This window comes from Limanda limanda, chromosome 13, assembly GCF_963576545.1.
Source record: "Limanda limanda chromosome 13, fLimLim1.1, whole genome shotgun sequence".
NCBI lineage: Eukaryota > Metazoa > Chordata > Actinopteri > Pleuronectiformes > Pleuronectidae > Limanda > Limanda limanda.
Genome location: NC_083648.1, coordinates 16,463,944 through 16,486,543, shown reverse-complemented (window position 1 = coordinate 16,486,543; position 22,600 = coordinate 16,463,944). Strand labels below are relative to the sequence as shown.

General features: G+C 40.0%; 1 protein-coding gene across 1 annotated transcript in view; it reads right to left on the bottom strand.

Annotated features, from left to right (window-relative positions):
- Nucleotides 1–5,362: 5,362 nt before the first annotated feature.
- Nucleotides 5,363–22,600, bottom strand: part of LOC133017520 (calsyntenin-2-like) — a 106,096-nt gene continuing 88,858 nt past the window's right edge. The window contains exons 13-21 of the mRNA XM_061083627.1: nucleotides 17,051–17,213; nucleotides 11,558–11,724; nucleotides 10,955–11,103; nucleotides 7,340–7,545; nucleotides 6,999–7,166; nucleotides 6,723–6,868; nucleotides 6,409–6,529; nucleotides 5,732–5,922; nucleotides 5,363–5,578 (exon numbers count right to left, since the gene is read on the bottom strand). Of these exons, the coding sequence (XP_060939610.1) occupies nucleotides 5,363–5,578; nucleotides 5,732–5,922; nucleotides 6,409–6,529; nucleotides 6,723–6,868; nucleotides 6,999–7,166; nucleotides 7,340–7,545; nucleotides 10,955–11,103; nucleotides 11,558–11,724; nucleotides 17,051–17,213 (1,527 nt within the window). The remainder of the gene's footprint in view (nucleotides 5,579–5,731; nucleotides 5,923–6,408; nucleotides 6,530–6,722; nucleotides 6,869–6,998; nucleotides 7,167–7,339; nucleotides 7,546–10,954; nucleotides 11,104–11,557; nucleotides 11,725–17,050; nucleotides 17,214–22,600) is intronic.

Here is a 22,600-nt window from a genome sequence, read left to right as displayed (position 1 = left end):
TGGTGAGATCAATGTGTTTCACCTCCCAAGAGATTATAGAGCCTGGATTCTTTTTTAAATTCCCATCACCAGCATTCCTGCCATTTTTCATGTGAACACATGGTGCTACATCAAGAATGTCTCAAAGGAGATTATAGAACTGTGTGACCTTATCCCCGTTTTTCAAACTATTCTACATTTTTGCTACGGTCTCACACCTGTAAGAAGCCCAAGTCTTTAATGTAGTCAAGCAACATGAATATTTTAAAGGTGGAAAATCCTTCAAATAGTAAAAGTTCTGCAACATAATTAACAATTAAAAGGTTCAGTGTTTGAGATTTAGGTGAAAGGGATCTTTTGGCATACACATACATACACACACACACACACACACACACACACACACACACACACACACACACACACACACACACACACACACACACACACAAACCCTGCTGCTGCATTTGCTTCATTTCAAACATTTAACCCTGGCAGTTGCCTTCAGAGCACAAAAATAAAGACCACGATAAAAAAGCCACATGGACATTTTCAAAGTGTTTCTGATGAACAAATGATTTGGAGAAATTGCAGAATTAACAGCAGTGAAGTCCTCCATTGTTTTCTATGAGTCATGAGTCCTGACTGTATATAAAGATGGACAATATGACTTCTCCCCAAAGCCAAACTGTCACCATGGGCTGGCTCCAGTTAGGTTAAATAGAATCCCCCCTCCTTCTTGTTAGGAGATGGGACATGGAGCAAACTTAAAAGTCAGAGTCAAAGTCAAATACATTATTTTCAACACACTGATGTATGTCCATGCTTTCATATTTCTGAAGAGTTTGTTTTTAATTAGTTATTAGTACTGTGAATTCACGGTGAACCATCCTGATTGGATCATAATTGGTTAAATAAAATGAAGAAGAAAATAATAATAATAAAAGATTCAAGTACGAGATTCCACAACTGAAGAAAACCAGTCAAGTAAAAAGCCGAACAGTGTTATTAGCAGTTAGTCCCATCGGGTCCATTAGGGTGGAATTGAACATGCTGCGCTCATCAGTTAAAAAGAACCAATAAGCTGCTAATTAGCTGATTGTGTATCTCACGTCCTCGGGGAGCTGCACAGTGTCGACATGAATACTCAGTGCTGCTTCGAGCAGAGCTGCACAGTCTGAGAAGTTCAGAGTCTGAGAATCTAAGAGATGAACTCAGAGAAAAACAGCTGAATTCATTTACATCAAATGTCTGTAATGGGATGTTTGACAGACAGAACAGTTCTGATGGAGAAATACTCGTCAGTGCAGTTTGTTGTGTGTGGATTAAATACAGGAGAGATGTTAGTGAAGTCACACTGTCACATTACATTAAATAATGTTAGGAATTGAAATTAGTGTTCTGTGTGTGCACACAAACACACAGACACACACGCACACACACACACACACACCTGCTCATTGTTCGAGTTTCATGTGTTTTGAACGTTCAACCACAACATCACCGGTGACAATTCTGAAGACACACTTCACTGCGGAAAATGAATTGTTCTCCTCATGACAGGACTCACCACCTTCTTATATCGTGTTACATCATTAAATGCAAATATTTCAATATTGCATGAGCTTATATAAAACTGTCTATTTCCTCAAAACTTGTGTTTGTGTTTCTGACATCAAAATATTTGAATCTGTGGCTGGAGGTTTAACACAATTTAGTTGCACTCAGTAACTCTTTAATTATTGTGACCTGTCAATTGCTACTACTAATTATCAATAATAATAATTAATCAATCTATCTTTCTATGATTGAATGTTTTTACTGCACAGACTTTGTATTTTCCACCGAGGAAAGTCTGGAATAAATATTTTAATATTTACAACAGAGAAGAAGTTAAGCACTAGTGAGGAAGACTTTCTCTATGATCATTCTTTCTCCCTCAATCTCCTTGCTTCTAATCAGCTTGGGTGTTTACTCTAATCCAATCAGATTTGGCCATGATCAGAATCAGCCAATCGTGTCGCTGCTGTCAAATTTTGAATCTGTTGTACGCTCTGGTGCTGTCAGGTGTTATTTCAGTGATTCTCTCTGACCCTCCTCTTCCTCCTCAGTCATCAGTCTCCACTCATCTTATTCAGATACTCATTGTTCTCTATAGATCCATCAACCACCATCAGGAGGTTTCATATACTGTGCACAGCCACGCCCATTTTCAACCTTGATGGCATCACAAGGGGTCTAGCTGCCACATGGGCTCATTGACATCACGTCACTTTCTTCTCTTTCTGTGCACAGCCGTGGACTTTGTTCTGTTTTCATCTAAAATCTCTCCTGATTAAAATGTATGTTTTGTATTCTTTGTTTTCTTTCTGCATCTAACCTCAGAACTATTTAGGATCCTTTGGAAAGTGTCGACCTTCACAGTTAAACAGATAATTTCATTCACACACAGATTTCCCTTTGTTGTGGTGTTTTTTACTGCTCCAATAAAGGTTTTACAGAGAAGCCAAATGTTAGTAGACAGATGTGACTGGTGTTCAGTTGTACAACAGAGCCGACACGACAGAAAAAGTTTTGTTAAATGGTTTAGAAAATCTTCTGTTATTGTCTATTGCTGTGAGACTAAGCACAATGAGGCTTCAAATATGAATTTCTCATAAACCGTTGAACCGTTGCATAAATATTTCAGTCTTTTGGCCCAGAAAAACTAACAGTGTGAACAAATGCAGGGATGTCATGGAGATGGTTCCGCTCTCGGTCTGTGAGCTCATTATCTAAAACCCAGTCAGCTCCAACATGTGATGATCCAGGCAGCTCGCCAGCTCCCACGATGACAGTTTATCAATTATGTAATTTACCGTGAGTCATTTCAAGACATCTACTGTGCAAAGAAGAGCGAGAGGCCGCTGTAGAGTCTAAAACAAGTCTTTATTGGTCAATATACAGAAAGCAGTGGGACGACCACTAAAGAGAGAGAGATCCCAACCGTTTTGTTTACAAAAAGAAAAAGAAACGGATATATAAAATAACTGTCTTGAACATTTTTACAGGGTTTGTTTTTATATGTAAAAGAATCTTTTTTTTTCTCTTTAATCTTCCAGAAGCACAATATGACAAAGGGAGCAAGGCAGTTGTTTCACAATGATGACATCACAACCACAGGTTCTCAAAGGCTGACAGAGGGAGGGAGGACACAAACCAGTTAGAGAGAGAGAGAGAGAGCTCAGAGGGACGATACCAGCATGGAGAGGAATGAACTTTCCAATCATTTGGATGAAGACAAACTCATGGGATTAAATCTGTTATGATAAATGGTAAAAGATGGAATCAGTATCAATGAAATGTCTGCTCACGGTTCTGGGAAAGTTGTGCAGGACTGAGGAGGCCGGTAAAACAAACAATCACTCTGCTTCTCTTCTCCGGCAACATTTAGCAAAGTTCCTCTGATTCACACTCTCACACAATTTTGATCTGTGTTTATTCTATATTAGACGTTTCACAAAAGTAAAGACGGACTACTTCAAACATAAAACATGAACCCCCCTCAGATGTTTCCATGGTAACAATCTGATATCTGCATATCAGTGGCCAAAAGAGGAAAAGAAAGCTCTGAATTTGTGGGGTTCACAATGTAGTCTGCAATAATTGGTTGGAAATATGCAGAATTGTAGATCAGTTTTACAATTGTCATCAGTTTGTCGTTTGGTTTTGTCAAGGGAAATGTCTGACTCTGATGGACACTTGAGAAGCAATGATGGTTTACCACATCTGGGCACATGCTCAGAGTCCTGGAGCCAATGGAGTCCCTTGGCTGTTAGATTTATTATTAGACAAATTTTTCTTAAAGTTTTAAGTATTTCTACTTCTTTAAATATTGGATGAAACGTTGCATGATTATGAAATAGTTTGAATGATTGGTTAATGGAATGAAAGTTTATTTTACATTTGCATTGTTTTAAAACTTTATCTGACACTTACTGTTGTCTTAACATGTAAAAATAAATAAATATAATCTCAAAGTGACATATGCTGCATGGTCGAAGGGCCCGTGTAATATTTTGGTAAGTGGGTAGTGGTTTGAAAATCCATCCATGATAAGAAGAGGAACTTTGCCATGTCACATCAAGAAGCCACATCGTCTCAGCTCTGCTACAGGTCTGCACTATACTGACGTTTTAAGCTGCAGGGATGTCCAACTGAGATGCATTATGGGTAGTGTAAAATCAGGCATATTTTTGAGATTGACCCATACTGGGCAACAAAGGTCAAGTCAGGCACTGATTCTCTAAAAGTCTAAATGGTTGGACTTTCAGTGTCTGTGAACTGGTTTTACTGGATCTTTAACTGCATAGAAAGCTTCTTTTTAATGGAATTAAAAACAAGACATGAAGTGGATTTCAATAGTAAATAGTAACAACATTTCATCTGCTGAAAAAGAAAGAGAACCGATCTCCCCCTACATGAGGAGACCGCAGTGGAACAGGACACATGCAAACAGGCTCTGAACAACATCAGCTCGGTTCTGAGAGGAGTTCAACCACAAACAACTTTGTCCACCAGCTCTGAACAGACGGAAAAGTAATGATTTTGATTTTGAAAATGAAATATGTGTTAAACAGACAATAATTGATCTTTGACTTGTGTGAAAATCGGGATTAATGAGGAATATTAATGTAAACGATGCAGATTTCTCTCTTGTCTCCAGGCCACAGAACCACAGCACTGTGATGTGTTTGGTGAAACTCAGCACTGATCACACACACGTTAGAGACAGAAGAGTGTTACAGATGTCGAGTTAACGATGAGAACAGAGGTTATACACTTAGTGACAATACAGCTATTTTATCTCTACTAAATAGGCTGAAGTAATTCTATTAAAAATGTTTAATGGATACATTTATCAGTGGATATGTACGGAGAAACATCTCGCTGTTAAATCTGTTAATAACTCGCCGTCTTGCAGGCAATCTCTTTAGAGAGGAACCAATACAAAACGAATCTGAGGACACACGTAACTGCAAATATTAAATGTGGACATAAAAGCTCAAATCCTCCTTGTGTCGCCATTTTTCAGATTTCACTCTTGATCGTTTACGAGTTTGAGGTTCAGTGTTATCAGTGAAACTCGGACTAATTCTGCACACATAATGAAAGGGCTGTGCTTGTTTGATGTATTTTGTTCTGCCTCACTGACTGTGATGTGAATCTTAATTCATGTGCATACAGACGCTGAGAGGCAGCAGCTGATTCTGTACTTCTTACTTTGTCCAGCAGAGGGTAATGTTTCATTAAAAATAACAACTTGGGAGCGACACACTTGCAGAGACTGTTGTGAATATGTAGGTATATTTATGTGTGTGTGTGTGTGTGTGTGTCTGTGTGTTCAGTATTTTATGGAGGAACTGTCCCACTCAAGTCTTCCCCTCTGCTTCCTCTTCTTCATCTCCTCTCTCTCTTCCTCGTCCTCCTCTTCATCTTCGTCACTGTTGTCTGACTCAGCACTCGACAATCCTTGTTCTTCGTCCTCCTCCTCCTCCTCTTCCTCCACCTGCTTCTCTTCTTTTACCTCCTCGTCCACAGCTTGAGCTCCTCTCACGTTCTAGAAAACAGATAAAAATCCTAAACCTGCTTATTCCAGAGAGTTAAGACAAATCTGAGGGAAACGGTATCAGAAACGTCAGATTTGGTGACATGGTCCATTGATAAAACAATAAAGGAAAACAGGCAAAAATTTCAACAGGTTCTGAGTTACCTCCATGGGGTTAACGGTGATGTTGAGGGCAGATTTGTCCCAGTCCCCCTCGGGGTCCTTGACCTCGTCCTCGTCCTCTCTGGACCCCTCCTGATGTGTGGCGTGGATCCTGTACACACCAATCACCACAATAACAACCAGGGCGGCGATGCAAACCACGATCACTGCTGTGGCTGCTGGTGGCGCTGCTCCTGGACGAGAAGAAGAGAAGTAGAAGGTGTCCGTTTTTTTTTTACCTCTGCCAAGGAAGTTATGTTTTCATCTGCATTTGTTTGTCTGTCTGTTTGTTTGTTAGCAGGATTACACCAAAACAGAGGGATTATTGCAGAATTGAGTGTAAGGATGTGGTTTCATAAGGGAACTGTATGTGCTCTACTGAGTGCCATTCAAGTATAAGATAATAAAGCCGATTCCTAATGCCTTATTTTCATTGTACAATCCTTTTGCTTAAGGTTTGAGCCTTGAATAGAATTTTATCTCTTACAGATGTAATCCTACTTTTGTTGTTATGGTTACCGATTCAACAATAAAACTCTATACTTAAATATCACGGCTAAGATTTGGTGATGAAACAGCTCATCCAATAGTGTATGTATTTGTTAAAAAACTGCCCTGTTCCTCAGCAGCGAGTCACAGAAAAGACAGGGGGACCTGCTGCCGTCACTTTGGTTACTTACCTGACATGTGTGAGTTTGGAGTGTGTATCATGAGCGGGCGATGGACAGGTCTCATGTACTGGGGCTGGGCTGCCATATGATTGACATGTTCCACAGGCGCTGAGTGGTGGAGAACACCGACCTGAGGCGACACGACAAAGAGACATTAACATCGGAAAAAACAGAAGCTGGGTAAGTCACGAAACATGAGTAAATAAAATAAATTGATCATTGTAAGGGTGAAAAAAGGCAAATAAATAAGAGAAACAAGTAAAAAAAGATCAAATGGAGAAATAAATAGTGCACAAGATAAAAAGAAAGATCATCAATCTGACCTCCAAATTGAACTCGTTGCTGGTGTAACGCCCGTTGAGTTCGGAGCAGGTGAGTCTGAACCTGCGCTCAGTCAGAGTGGCAGGTCGCCAGTTCCTGTAGCGCACCTGCCTCAGCGCCTGCTCATAGTGAGCCATGGAGTCCACACCTTGGAACACACAAGGAGACATGTTATACTGACTGATACACAAACTGCAATGCTGGTGTAATACACACAGTGAAAATGTGGTGAATATCCTGTTCACATGTACAGTAAAATGAACATGGAGGTTTTCTACCATATATTGAAATTCCAGAGGTGGAGTTGGTGGCGTCCAGATGTTTTCCCAACAAAGCGTTGTGATGAATCTCCAGACTCTCTCTCTCTGGGCTCAGTTCCTCTCCAATGACCAGGATGTCACAGTAGTCCAGGTTGTGCATCACCTCAGTCACACCCGGCCTATGGACTGTGTGCATGGAAATATGTGCAAGGTTTTGAATGTGCATTTTGCTGAGGAAAAGACTGTAAAAAAATCTTTTCACAAAGAGTAAATTGGTTCATTAAGAGCGACACACATTAATTCTAACATTATGACAAGAGAGCATCGTAACAAGCCGGTGCCGCAGCCTCTCCACTCACATCCACCGAAGCTGCCTCCCTTCATTACGGTGCTGGTGATGTGAAGCTCCTTGAAGGGTGCCACACCCAGCGGGCCCTGCAGGTCAGCGGCAGGCCTGACGAGTCGATTAGATCCTGTAATTGTGATTCTCGGTTCACTGGGCGGCAGCACCATAACCACTGCCTTGACGTCCGGGATGGAGAGACACGTGTCCTCCCCGAAACACCTGACACAGACATGGGAGACGAGAAGAGAGGTCACTACTTCACTTCTAATGGATCCGTCTTCATTTAGCTTCACTTGTGTCGGGGTAAATCTCATGTATTTGAGCTATTTTTGGTCCCAAATAACGAACATAAAATATAAAAATACATTGTTTGTTGAAAGTATTTTTAAACTTACATGAATCCTTAGTTTTATCATGCATTATCCCTGTTACTATTATGTTTCTTTCAACTGGCCAATACAGAGCAGTCAGAAGAGCAGGGATGAAAACCTGGAGGCACCAACTCCAGACGAATTGGAGTTGGTGCCTCTCTGTCTGGGCATCTGAATTAAATATGAAAGTCCATGAGCGTAGACACTACAATGTACTGCTAGTTGGCCCTTTATCTATAACCTGACCGTGGGTCCTGCAAGGAGAGAAGGAAGTATCTGTGGAGTGAGTTAAGCTGTTCTCGTGGTGAAAACATTGACTGTATGAGGATGGTCAACAACTTTCTCACAGTTCTAACCTGAATATATTTTCTGCAAACAAAGAAGATTCTTCTTACAGCTCACACCACGGCAGCAATTGAAACACTCAGTATTGAAGCATATGAGGGAACAGATGATAAGTCCAGGTCTTACAATTCATGTCACGATCTCTCATCTGGCGAGAGTGGAGACTCTCTCAAGGTTCATCATATATCCATGCCAGAGACAGGACGGAGACATCGAGCACTAAATTTAACAATCCTCATCTAAAGTGTTTCTGCTGAGGACTTATGAGCTCTCAGGTCAGCCACCTGTGACACAACACTTTGGACAGGAGCAATAAAAGATGCATTAAGTCACAAGCTTCCAGAGCAAATAGGTTGTCAGTGTCATTGATGTAGTCACCGACCAACAAGCACAATCAGAGGTAAACCTTTGGTTTTTATTTATGAAGCGTTTGATGGAGAGCGATCAAAAAACCCTAAAAATTTAATTAAACTTGGAGAAGTTCAAAAACCCATACCAGCATCAGAAATGCCACCGGTACTATAAAAAAAAAAATCTAGGTACAACTGTCTACAATCTACTAACTGATCCAATACCACATGTTTAAAGAATATTAGTTTCACCCAGATCAAACAGCTATTTTCACTTCTTGTCCCGCTTTCCAAAAAAGCAGTTGTGCTGCACTGGCCTTGGCAAGTACTGTTTTTAGAGCGAGGAAGAAGTGATTATTGGTAGTGAAGCGTTAACCAAAGCTCGCTGACATGTCAGCAATTTGGAAAGGCCCACAAGTAAAACAGCAAAGTGTATCATATGCAAGGCTATGTTTTCAAATTGACTTCTTTTTCACTTTAGAAAAGAAATGTTGATAGATCCTGCGTCGTGCAAAAGTTACGGTGTGTGACATCACCCCTGCTACATTAACCCGATAAGAAGAGACAGAGAACTAAAGAAAAGTGTCCAAACTTTGAAAGAACTATGTATTAATTTAGGATCCATCTCTATGACTGAAAAAGTGTTGTAAATGATAACTTCTGATTATAACAAAGAGTAGGTTAACATGAAACTATGACAATATTCACAATTTCATAAACGTCATTATATTCTGTTATTGTACTGTTACTGTTACATAAAAATCTGATATTACAAATACACGTTTTCCCCGAGCCATGTGGGATAAGTTGATGTAGGACATGTTTGCCTCATGGTTTGTTTTTTATTGTAAACAATCCCAGGAGACCTGACTGATATCACATAACAGAGATTAAAACAAGTATCCACAATGTGTAACAGGAGAACATATTATCTCCTTTTCCTCAGATTCAACCGACTGTATGTGCTGAGTGTAAAGGCGGACGTATCAGTCTTTATCTCCAGGGGAGCTGTGAAGTGTTGTTCAGAGTTAGACTCCACCGCTGCTCCTTCCGCTCGTTTTACTTTATCGACCAGCGACCAACAAAGCGGATTCCACCTGCCTGCGTTCGTTGCTCTAAAAACTGAACAGGCACTGGACGGGTGTGTGGACGGGAGCAGGCGCTAAACGTACACCCTGTTAGACACGTGGACGAGCACACACACACACACACACACACACACACACACACACACACACACACACACACACACACACACACACACACACACACACACACACACACACACACACACACACACACACACACACACACACACACACACACACACACACACACACACACACACACACACACACACACACGTATAGACTGACACAAATAATACGGTTTAGTGGGGTGAAATATTTAATCTCTCTCTCGCTCCAGTGTTAAAGGTGCTGTGTTTACTATGCTGTTGCATGATAAACAGTATGTTTTAAACCTGTCATCAAGAGGATTTAAATTTTTCCCCGTGACCTTTTTGTCTTGATGGTAGCATTAGAGAACCATTTAACCATTTGCTTTCTTGTTGTGCTGCACTTTGTACTTTGTGTTTAAAAAAGCTCAATAAATATAGTTATTATTATTATTATAGTAAACTACCAGGACACGGCAAGACACCGATTTGAATAAATTCTTTCAGTCATTTTAAATTTGTTTATGGAGCAAAGGTAGATTTCACCAACACCAGAGAGAGAGTAGACAGAAAACAAAATAAGACTGGAGCAGTATGGTGGTTTCCAATCAGCAGCAGGTTGAATCTCTTTAATGGCCAGATGTTCTCTTCAGAGGTTTAATAGTTTTTACTCTAATGATCCGCCCTCACTGGGAGTTCTGTGGCTTCAAGAGAAACACAACACATCCGACAGAGCTTTAACTTTACTGCGCAAACCAGCAATCCTCCGGCTGTTTGTAACTAATGTGATCATCCACTGCTCCTCTGTCATCAACTTGGTTTATGTATTTTGTATATAACATTTCACACTAGTGTTCAAGAGACCCTGCACTTTATTTAACAACCCGTCAACTCCCTCAGCCTTTCACTCTTGCTGAAAGTGTGTTCTTAGTCCTTCAGCAAGATGTGCGCTGTTTGGGGTTAAAATTTTTGATTGGAAACCAGTACATTCACAGCATTAGGAGTCCTCTCCATCTGTCACATACACAAAGAGATATAAATAAAACAGTATGGACCTTCATGACACATTAAATATGAGGCTGTTTGGCACATCAAGCAGGTCCCTGTACCTCACAACAGCCAACTCAATGCATGAAGCAAAGGTGACACTGACATTTGTGTTTGTTAAAGCACATACACCTTAGTTATTGTACTGCCTGGTAATGAAAAACCAGAGACATAACTTGCACCGAGTCAAGGTCAATATAGACAATTAGTGTCTATACGCACACACACAGACAGACAGGCAGACTCAACTACTATAGTGGCATGGCAGATGTGAACAGGTGTAACTGAGTGAAAGTTTGTAAAGGGGGATTGAGTTAATTTCCAGTGTATGTACTCACTGCACTGTGGTGGTGATGTGCAGCCGCCGGAGGCCTGCGGTGGGGAACTGGCGAGAGTTGATGTAGGACACCTTGGTCATGGCTGTGTTGATGCTGTCCACATCCTCTCCTTCCACAACCAGCACAGACTGGGCAGGGTTGAAATGGAACTGGACACACAAACACACACACAAAAAGCTCTTGTGTTAATACAACTCAACATGATTTATATCTGGCCTTAATGAGGGAATGTTTCAACTGCCGTGACAGCTTTAACGGGACAGAAGGTGACATATGAACCCTGAAGAGAATTTGCTATCTTCTTCAACAGAGCCAACAGGATGGTAAGAAGCTACAATTCAACCAATATGAGGCTGTGGAATGAGTATGAGTGTGTGTGTGTGTGTGTGTGTGTGTGTGTGTGTGTGTGTGTGTGTGTGTGTGTGTGTGTGTGTGTGTGTGTGTGTGTGTGTGTGTGTGTGTGTGTGTGTGTGTGTGTGTGTGTGTGTGTGTGTGTGTGTGTGTGTGTGTGTGTGTGTGTGTGTGTGTGTGTGTGTGTGTGTGTGTGTGTGTGTGTGTGTTCGTTCGTTCTTTGGTAACCCAGGCTCCTTTTTTTCAACAAACCTTTATGTCCTTAGCCAGGCTCTCGAGGGAGTTGATATCAAGTCCTTCTTTACAGGCCTGCAAGCACGAGATAACCTTCTGGGTTTCAATCCGGCCTGGTCGGATCGTCAGACCTGACAGGCTGCCATGGAAATACTGAGTGAACCTGGGGGTGGCAACCTCTCCACCTATGGGGAGGAGGGGGGGAGGAGAGTAGAGTAGAGAGGACAGGAAGATGTGGAGATCAGGAGAGGAGCATTATAAAGTGGGGTGGCAAAGGAAAATTGGACAGAAACAGACTAAGAAGAGAGAATATGACGTAGTGTGTGTTGCAATTGCAGTTAACATCTGCGAAGCTAAACCCAATGGATATCAAGTTAAATAGAATCTTATTCACCTCAATAATATAAAGACAGATAGTCCTTTTGCACTTAACATATTTTAGGTTGTGAATATAAAACTGTTTACTACCGGTTAGGGAAATAACTAAGGGAGGCATCAATAACATTATCAGTCTTTGGATAATTAAAGTAGGTTGATTGTGTTATAGGAGGAGATAACGTTTTTTTCTCTGTCCTGACATAAGCTTTAACTAACACTCAGCCACTAACTGTATCCAATATTTACTACACTAAAACAGCATGTGAGATTTGTTTATGTCTGAAACAAAAAGAAAAAATAGTGTGTGAATCAAATGGTATTTTAAGGTGAAATATTAGGACACTGCAATACCAATGACAACAACAGCCTAACAGGACACTTCTAGCAAAAAGTGCAGGGGACAATAACTGCATGATATTATTAAAGAAAAAACTAAGAGTAGGTTAATTCGTTAATCTGCAATACGAAAGTAAAATCTATACCAAACACGTCCGACACTTAGCTCAACAGTAGATATTCTGACACTTCTTGTCAGAGTTTACAATTGAGCTTTGATGGATGTAACGTGCACTTTACATGAAATGCTTTGCAACTACAACATCGAGAGGGAAATAAATCCTTTAATTCAAAATTAATGGAACCTCAACTGGAAGTCAATACACTGACCCAGTCTCTGAGTCTGTGAAGATTCACAGCACTGGAGTCCATGGTGTCAGCTCCGTCACAAATTCAGTCAGACACTTACACTGAATCTACATTTTATTTCTAAAGATTTTGCTCGGGGACAGGTCAGCTCTACTCTGTGGTGCAATTTCACCACTTCTGATGAAGTGTGTCCCTTCCATCAAATCATAAAGGTCTGAGAACCCTTAACACAAATTACTTCCAGTGCGAGTCTTTTCAATGTAGGTCAGCTATGGCTTAAATATTTGGACAAATTCTAGTGAGGGGGGGCATTCAGTTCAAGTCTCCTTATAGTAATGCAAATGACATCAGAACTGAATGTACCTCAGCTAATATTTCTATTCTAAATTGTATTAAAGGGCACATTCACATATATCTCATAGTAGCACAAATTTAGTTTATTTCTGCCAGTTTTTTTAATTACACATGTTCTTTAGATGTCTATACTTTATAACCTAACTGGCATTTCTTACTGTGACTCTTTAGTTTCCTGACATATTAGCTTTTGATAAGAAGCCTAACAATAAGGTTTTTAATCGTTTCTCAAAAGACCACTTTTGCAAACAAAGGACAGTGTGACGACTTTGCTTCATTGATCAAAAGTTGTCTGTATCTCTATCTTGTCTTTAAGATAAAATTATTTTCAGACACTTAACAGACGCTCTCCTGGTAGAGGGAACTACTCTGCACAGAGAGGCTCAGGGGAACTGTGGATAATGACAGATGTTATTATGAAGGCGTCTATACTATACCTCAGCTCTGCGAGTGTGAATTACACAAGGACGTATGGATGTATAGAGCTGAGCAAGCAGGAGACATAACCTGTGTATTATAAACAGATTTAGATATTTCAATCAATCCATATTCTCATTGTGTTTTATCTTGAATTGGGTGGAGGCTGATAATGGTGGTGAAGGAGAGCATAATGTTGGGATGGAGTCCATCTGGATGTACACTATGTGTTACAAATTAACCTTTAAAACACATGAAGCTGGTGGATGACTGAAGGGATGTTTAATGTACTGTTGAGTAGCAGGGTAGCTAAATGTAAATCAAGTTTTTACTTTTTATTAACAGCTGCCCCAGTGTTGCTGAGTAACATGTTTTAATGTTTTAATGAAAGAAGAAACAGAATCTCACTAAGTAATATGACTGGATTTTTAAGTGCAAATAAAGTTGCTCCACCAAAAAAACTGCCTCACGAGAAGAAGCTTTAAATCTGCTACACAAGTTTGAACGGTCATCGTAAAGCCCTGATACAGTTACAGTTCACAGACAATATCTGACTTCTAGATCACAACCGGAGGATATTATCAACCACACTGTTGAGTTTTGTCAGTGATCAAATACTAAAATGCTGAGGTTGCATTTGAGTGTGGCACTTCAATATAACACTACATTACATACCTATAACAGAGCTGGGGCAGCAACCCTGCAGGAACAGTTTTATGTCCACATTTGTTGCAAGGACATTTTCTGTAGTGCAGGTTTTTATTGCAGATAAAACAAAAAGGTGCTGTGGACGTGGTTGTTTTACCCAATCACATGACAAGCAACAAACAAACCAAAATGGCTTGATTTAAAAATAAAGAGAAGGGACTGAAAGTTAGATTATTAGAAAAGGGGGTAAATGTGAGATATATTATGTGTCCACTCTAAAGAATACCTTTTTTAAAAATCACATTAAGGAGGTTGTATTTAATCTGCATTATTTAAGTTTTTTTTTGGCAAAAAGTACTTCAATTTCCATGAAATCTTTATGAGAAACTTATGTATAAATACATTTTTACACACACATTTTTTTAATTTATCAGCGTTCTTTGAAACGTTTTTTATAAATTATTTAGGACACAAATCTCTCAGAAAAGACCCAAAGACTCCAGTGTGTCCTCCCACCACTGGCTCCTGTTTATGCATGTTTTCAGACACTGTGGCAATAATGTCGGCTGCCTTAGCTATTTCAGTTTCTTGGCTCTTTAATTGTTCATGGCTGGTTCACTAGTGTTACTGTTAACACTTAATAGAAACAGAGACTTAATTAGCATTAGTGACATTTGTGCTTTTCCTGCCGTGGCAAGGTTATAATGAGAAAGCTCTAATGGATCACCATCAATTAAACCGACAAATACTTTTTATGCCTATGGTTGTTTGGTGGTGTTAATCAATGGGTATTTTCTTGCATTCCTGTTTGCTGAACTAAGAAGCGTCTGAATCATCTGCAAATGAAAGTTCCTGATGTTGATTGATGTATTCATTTCATACACATACAATCACCCCACGCTCCTTTTGAAGCCTCCTCCGTGCCTCCTCGTCTTTGGTTAAACATGTGTACACTGTCGGCTTCTTTTGAAGGTTCACACCCACCTTTCTGCTTCCAATGAAACAAGATAGCAAACACAATTTCCCCCGATCAAACACATCAGCAGCTTACTGCTACAGAAAAACCGCTGAGAGAAGCCAATAACAAACAACTGAACCATTTTCATGTTAACCTTGTATGGCGAAGCACCAGCGCCTTCCTCTTGCTTTCAGGGCAGTGAAAGTACAGTCTGAATGCCTTTCGTTCCACATGCCTCATCATTATGTTGTTGATTGTAGGGAAAAGGGGATGGAGAAATGAGAGACTGAAAGGCAATCTTGCTCGCTAATGGCCTGCAAAGTTATCAGTTGCGGCTTAGTGGAGCTTAGAGCGGCTTCATTGGGATGTAATAGCTGGCAAAGTTGTCCTCCATTCACTCTGGCTAATCCTTCCTTCAGGGCATTCTCTCTCGATCAGATATTCATGGAAGGGGCAGAAAGAGAGGGCTGGATGAAGCAAGAAAGAAAATGATGACGACAAACAGAAAATTCATTCATGCCCCGGATGAAAAGAAATTTCAAAACGGCAACCAAAATACCATCAGGATTGAGGCTTTTTGATGATGCTGGAGAGCGTTAGAAGCGTTATTTAGGCGAGCCGCACCACACGTTGGTGTAATTATTCCACTCATAAACATGGCAGCAGGGTAGCTCCTCCTCGTTCCAATGGGATCACTACTCGCTCTCCTTCGCTGCCGCTGGAGCTGACACACAGAATTTCCAGTTTGATACCCACTCAGCTCAGGCCTCTCTATTTCAAAGAGGAAGCAGCACTAGGAGCCCTGGGGTGCAAATCTTAATCTCTTTATTTATCTTCACAGTGAGTCTCCTGGTTTCTCACTCTCTGTTTGCGCTTCAAATGTGATTTCACCATCATAGAGCAAACTGTGGACAGATTTTTGTGGAGTTGTTCATTTGAACAGATTACATCACATTTCAAAACACATTTAAATGCAACAATTGCTAGAAATGCTTTTAATTGTGTTTCGTTAGGAAGTCTGTATTAAATTATTTCCCGTTATTTCAGTTTTGGATGAGTTGCTGCCCCAAGTGGTGGAGTTTTATCTTGGCCTCTTGCTTGCAAGTGAGAGGCGGATGGAGTGGGAGGGGGACAGGTGGATCGGTGCCGCGTCAGCAGTAATGCTGGCATTGTACCGGTCCACTGTGGTTAAGAGGGTGCTAAGCCAGAAGGCAAAGCTTTTGATTTACCGGTGGATCTAAATACCAACCCTCACCAATGGTCATGAGCTCTGTGTTGGGATCATCCTTAGAGACAGGTTGAGGAGTTTGCACATTTGAAGAAGCTTAGAGTGGAGTTGCATGCTTCCTTACGCCGAGTTCAAATACCTGATTCCTACTGGCTGCCTCTTGGAGGTTTTCAAGGCGTGCCCAACTAGGGTAGACGCAGAACTTACTAGAGGGATTATATATCCCATCTGGTCTGGAAACACTTTGGGATCCTGCCGGAGGCGCTGGAAAATGTTGCTGCGAAACAACCTGTCTAACCTGCTGACACTACAACCAAACCTTGGATAAGTGGAACAAAATGGACGGATGTGTGGATCGATGCATGGTCGGATACTTTATAGTGACACTTCGCATGGCCATCCCCGGGCCGGAGAGTTCAAATCTTTATTTTGCTTGAGGTTGAGGTTATCTTGTGATATTCAGGAGCAGAATGCTTTTCATGCATAGGGAAAAATTATCTGTTGATATATGGTATAAACAAAAACACTAAAGCAGTAGTAGCTGTCAATATCCAGTCATAAACCAATTATATAAGCGAAACAAAAACTGTGGTTTTAACTTGGGTGATAAAAATGTACTGATGTGGCTCCTTTTGTTGAAAATAGGCCCATAGGAGCTGAATTCCTAATTTTATGTGCAGCAAATAAATAAACGCCATAACCTGGAGCTGAAAAGGCTGCTGCACGTAAAAATGTGAGATTATAGTAGAGCTGTAAACAATCCCAAAACACAATGTTATAGCAGTTGCATCCGAGCTTTGTTGGATTTCAGCTTCTCTCATACCTTGAACACATTTCTGCAATGCGCTGCAGCTGCTGTATTTCTAAACATACACACACTGACCTTGCCAGCAGGCACCCACAGTCAGCTGTGTATCAATCTTTGAGGCGTGGATTGGCCAGTCATCTGTCACCAAGTAGGGTTCGTAGGTCACACCATCCACAAATAGTGTCACCGCAGGAAACTCCACGTTGATAACATAATAATGCCATTCTTTGTCACAAATCTGCAAAAGGGAGAGAAATGTTATCAAGTTATTATCCAGTACTTTCCCCTATGTGACCACTCATTATGCCCTGAAATGAGAAAATATTCCTGATTTGCACTAACACAAACACAGGACGTCCTCAAAAATATATTACTTTCAATCTACATTCCATTTTTCAGGGTCATATTAAGGTGAGGAGCCGTTTCCTGTGGACGGTTATATTTATAGAGCTGCTGTAATGAAGATCGTGATATTTTCTCATGCAGCCGAGACCAAAGGCACATTTCCGAATGTTCCCGACTTCCTACCTTCAATTAAATAGATGCGAACAAATTCCTCTCCTCATCCCTGGATCATTTGCTCCCTTTCGACAGATGACTAACGAGGTTTCCATCAAATGAGCTGTTCATTAAAGCCACGCAATGATTCACTAGCACGGCTGCAGATGACCTGTGAGTCACATAGGTTTTATCAACCATCACAAAACACTCTGATTATATGGAGAACGTCTACAGATACACACACACACACCTCCAGACTTAAGACAACATAACGTGACATTAAATGCCTCGGAAATTTACCTCAGACCTCATTCCTTCCTATAGATAACTGACCCTTACCCTTAACATAACACTTTTCTTAACCTTTACCAAAACCTAACCATGCCTACTCTACATTACAGACACAAACACCCACTGGCCCTAATAGAGCGAAAGTGATAATGTCAAAACGTATTTGCTACTCACCTAAATGGCTTAAGGGCTTCAACGCAATTTTTACAATTTTTTAATTACATGGCTGATTATTATTTGTTGCTTTATCTTTAAAATGTCAAAAAATAATATCCCGCAGCCCAAGACGACATATTGACGGGTCCAGACCTCAGATATTCAGTTAATTATCATGACATAAGTATATTCAAGAAGCTGGAGCCAGTGAAATATTTTACATTCTTACCTGAAAAATGACTGAAATTATTAAACAATTAACAAATTAACTGACAAATTATCTTCTGTCGTGAGACTAATCGTTTCATTGACTTACTATTTCAGCTCGACAACGCTTTTTTTCTCAAACCGTTAACTGCTGTGAAAATGATGGTTTAGAGCAGAACTGGCCAATTTAAACTGCTTGCAGATGTAAATGTGAGTGAAACTGTGTTTGTCCATAGGAGTTATGCTGCGTTCACATTATGTACGGAATGAAGAGATGGAAAAAGATTCTCACGCGTGCGTTCATAGTCACATTTGGGTCTGCATCTCAGAGACTACAGCCCCAAACACCAACAGGAGAGATAAACCAACAATGTAAAAGATACAATACAGGCGGAGGGAGAGAGCTTGAATAAGCAACAAGAGCATGACAGAGGTTAGATAATGTTATGGAAGATAAAAGTTATTAGAGCACAAAATCCACTGATTACACTGCAGGAAGTGATAAATGGCAACCGAGTGCTGAATGATGCACATCTGCTGCATTAATGGTTTCCTTTCCTTTTCTATTTCTATTCTACATTTTTAGAGTGGTCTGAGTTCAAAAGAAGCCCTGGACACACAATAGAGGGATGAATAACATACAAGACTGCACAGGGCGCAGTAATTATTGTTAGCAGTGTTAGCAGCTTGGTAAAGTCTCAAAAGATTTATAAATCTTCCTCTAATTGTTTCTCTTTTATGACCATGGCATCAGTTTTGTCTGTAATCAGTCTTGTGGTGAAAGATTAGGACGAATTAACAGCAAACTTTTTGCAGAGATGAGGATCTGCTAATTTGAGAAAAACTGAAAAACAGCAAGAAAAAGATTCAACATACTTTCTTTTCTTTCTTTTCTAAGCTTCAGTAGCCGTACACACACACACAGGCTATTCATGCTGTGAAATTAACTAATAGGGTTGACACCTACAACCAGGAATCTCCAGGGATGTGTGATTTAAAACGTAGACTCTTACTGTACGAGCTTGAGAAGACAGAAATTCCCTCAGGATATCCCAGATACCCCCTCCCACACAGTGTCTGATCTTTATAGTTAGTGTATAGACTTTCTTTCTTATATGGCCAAGAGCAGACCTGAACTTTACGATTCAATGCCTGACAATAAAACAAAACAAACTATATCCCAGGATGCATCGCAACTGTTATTAATAATGACAGTTTTTTTTTCCCCCCCATCAGCTTTGTCAGGATTTGTATGTGCACTCGGCCAGACAGGCAGAATGAATTGCCACTTTCGTTTAGCTGCTGGCTGACTGCCTGTTGAGTAAAAGTTACGTTCTACAATTATTTACACTGTTTGTGTTGGTGACTGTCTCCTCTTACACTGCACTTAACATTCCCATTGATTATGTAGAGTGTATAAAAGCATGGCCAGATAATGGTTCAACAGCTGCACAATAGATTTTTTTACTTTTAATTAAATAAAACACAATTTATCGAACAACTAATGACAAATTATAACATTTGTATGGCATCCAGACATTTCTATTCATCTTTCTAGTTTAGCTGCCAAGGCCTCTCCTGCTCTACCGTCCTCACTGTCCTCATCTTACCTTACATACATCCACACCAATGGAAAATATTAAACTGTGCAGATGTATTGATTATAGTTTCATAATTCTAATATTCCTGATTTCTCCCTGCCAAAACACTGTATCAGTTTCCATCCCCAGTGATAGGGTCTTCTTGGGACTAGATCAAAAGAGTTTGCAGATTCACGTCTATCTGAAAATCTCTTTTAACTGTATTTTTCTGTGTCCTCTGAGCTTAAACAGACACTGAAAAAACATAATTACAAGAGACGTGATCTTTTCGAACTAGCGGGACTTTGACATTTGTTACATCTCTCTTGATTAAGCTTGATATTTTGCTGCTACTTTTTAGGGAACAATTTGACTGCTAAAGGTTAATACAATAAATAAGAAAGAACTTTATAAGATAAGAGTTTAAAAAGCCAAATGATAACAGTTGCAGGTTAAAAAGCTCACAATGGCAATGGAAACATTCACAATGCTTACTATGTTAATCATCTAATTTTAGTGTGCTAGCATGCTAACATTGGCACTGAACACAAAGCAGAGATAAACTGGCAGGTATTTGGTCATAATTAAAAAATAAAAAATAAAAATGTTGACCTGTTGGTGGCGCAAGCTAAAAGAGATAACCAAAGTACTTATAAGTCATCCTGAGGGGGATATGTCTCTACTGTTCTAAAGAGAGACCAACAATGAGTCTCAGTTTGTGGTCCCTCTGAATAAACAACATGTTCCGATTATTGTCCATAAACGGTTCACAGACAATAATGGGAACATGTTGTGCACAACAAGTAGATAGTTTACTCTAAACAGTCCAAATATTAAATGTGAACACTGAACACTTGGGATATACTTTTACTTCCCTGATTTTATTTGAGTTTATATTTCCTTATTTCTGTATTGATTGAAAATATCACCATGCAAAAGCAGTGCTTGATTCCTGACCGTGAAACAGCAGAAAAGGGCCCATCTATCTTCTGAAAATCTGTACAGGCATATTTACGAGAGGCTATTACATTTTATAAATGCGTATGAAAGAAGGGAGATTTCAAAATTCAACTGGACTAAAGATCACCCTTGCAAAACAATTAGACAATGTCTCTTCAATATTAGACCAAATACTAACTAGAAGAGAGGAGCCCCAGTTCTTTTATTGTATAAAACAACATGAATCAGGCAGTGAAAACAGGCATATTGTGCATATTGCTTTTGAGAAAACCAATTCAAACATGACCCCATATTCACAGATACCACAGGGGCATTTTAAGTCTGCTGACATAAACAGAAGTTTCTGCTGGCTGCAGAAAAGCCCTTTAACAGGGTCATGTTTATGTTGATGCGTTAGAGGTTCAGGATGAAAGGAGATTTCTTTAAATGGATTTGAACCATCAGCGTCTGACAGGTATACGTCTGTATTAGGATTTTAGCTTATGTGAAGGGTTTATTGATTTGTAATTATGATTCATGGATTTGCTTTTTATGCTGACATTTTTTCTTTTGCTGTTTTTCTCTACAAACCTAATGATGGCTCAATTTATTTCAGAAAATGTGAAGCGCCCCCTTTGGGCCCCACGTGTTTGCATCCGTCTTCTGCGAATCCCCCCTCCTCCTCTCCACAGCATCCCAACATCAACCCGTCCCTGCTTTCTCTTTTCATCTCCTTTGTTACCATTCGCATTTCTGGCGGCTCTTCTCTTTTCAGCCACTGTTGTGCCGTTGCATTATTGATGCCAGACTTTTATTCGTCAAGTGTGGTGGTAGGGAATCACAAGGACATAGTGAAAGTAACAGAAATATAAGAGGATAAGAAAACACTAAGAGAAGGAGCTTTGCTTACATGTCAGCAGTTGCTCTACTATAAAACACATCTTGTCATACAAAACCAGCTTAAGTGCTTGAGCGATGCGCCCTGCTGACAATTAAATACTCAAAAGTAAATGAAACAATGTTGAGTTTTGTTCTAGTTTAAAAGAAGAGTATACTAATTTAAAAAATACTTTATGCCTTTAAATAAGATCAATGCAAAACACGTCCACCATCTGAAGTCAAATGCCAGCTTTGAAACTGTTTTGCTGCAGGAATCTAGAAATCTTTGTGTCTATGCATCTGTCTGTAATGAATATAATATTTTAAATTATTGACAGACCTTAGAGTCAACACAAAAAGAAAATGTTCTCCTCAAAGTAAAGGCAGGAATTAGATAGGGAGGAGATTAGACAATCAAAGAGAGAGCAAGATTAAAAGATAAATATATAGAAAAGAGCTGGAACGAACCAAGCTGTCAATACATTTGCATGCCGACTGAATACCTATGTTCACCCAGCCTGTCTGCTGAGTGCTCTAAGACAGGCAGATAGTAGCACTAACCCCATCAGCGAGCACACGCATGCAGAGACACACACACACGCACAGCAAAGACATTTACATTAGTGAGCTCTACGTGGAGGTAATGCAGGAGGCGCCTAAAGCAGAGGAACTACAGCTGGAGCTCTCAAATGAGGTCATTGGAAAAATAGAAGCTAGAATTGGAATGAACACACACAGTGAACATGTTTGTGCTGAAGGCGACGCACAGCATCTTCTCTGCTGCTCTTTGTCTTTCAGTCTTGCTCTCAGGAATAAATCAAAAACTAAATCAACAGTTTACTAGTGTTCTTTTTATACGACGGCATGTGACATTCTGGTCCTGTCGTTCTACAGGATGACAAATAATATTGAGACTGAAAAGTGAACAAACGCAAACAGCAGTGCCAGAGAACACTGTGCCAACAGAAATAAATTAGGGATTTGTGTGAGTCTTTCAAACAAAAAAAAAAACATTACTTCAAGAATACTTTTTGAAAGTTCCTATCTGACTATTACGTGATCTTTTTAAATT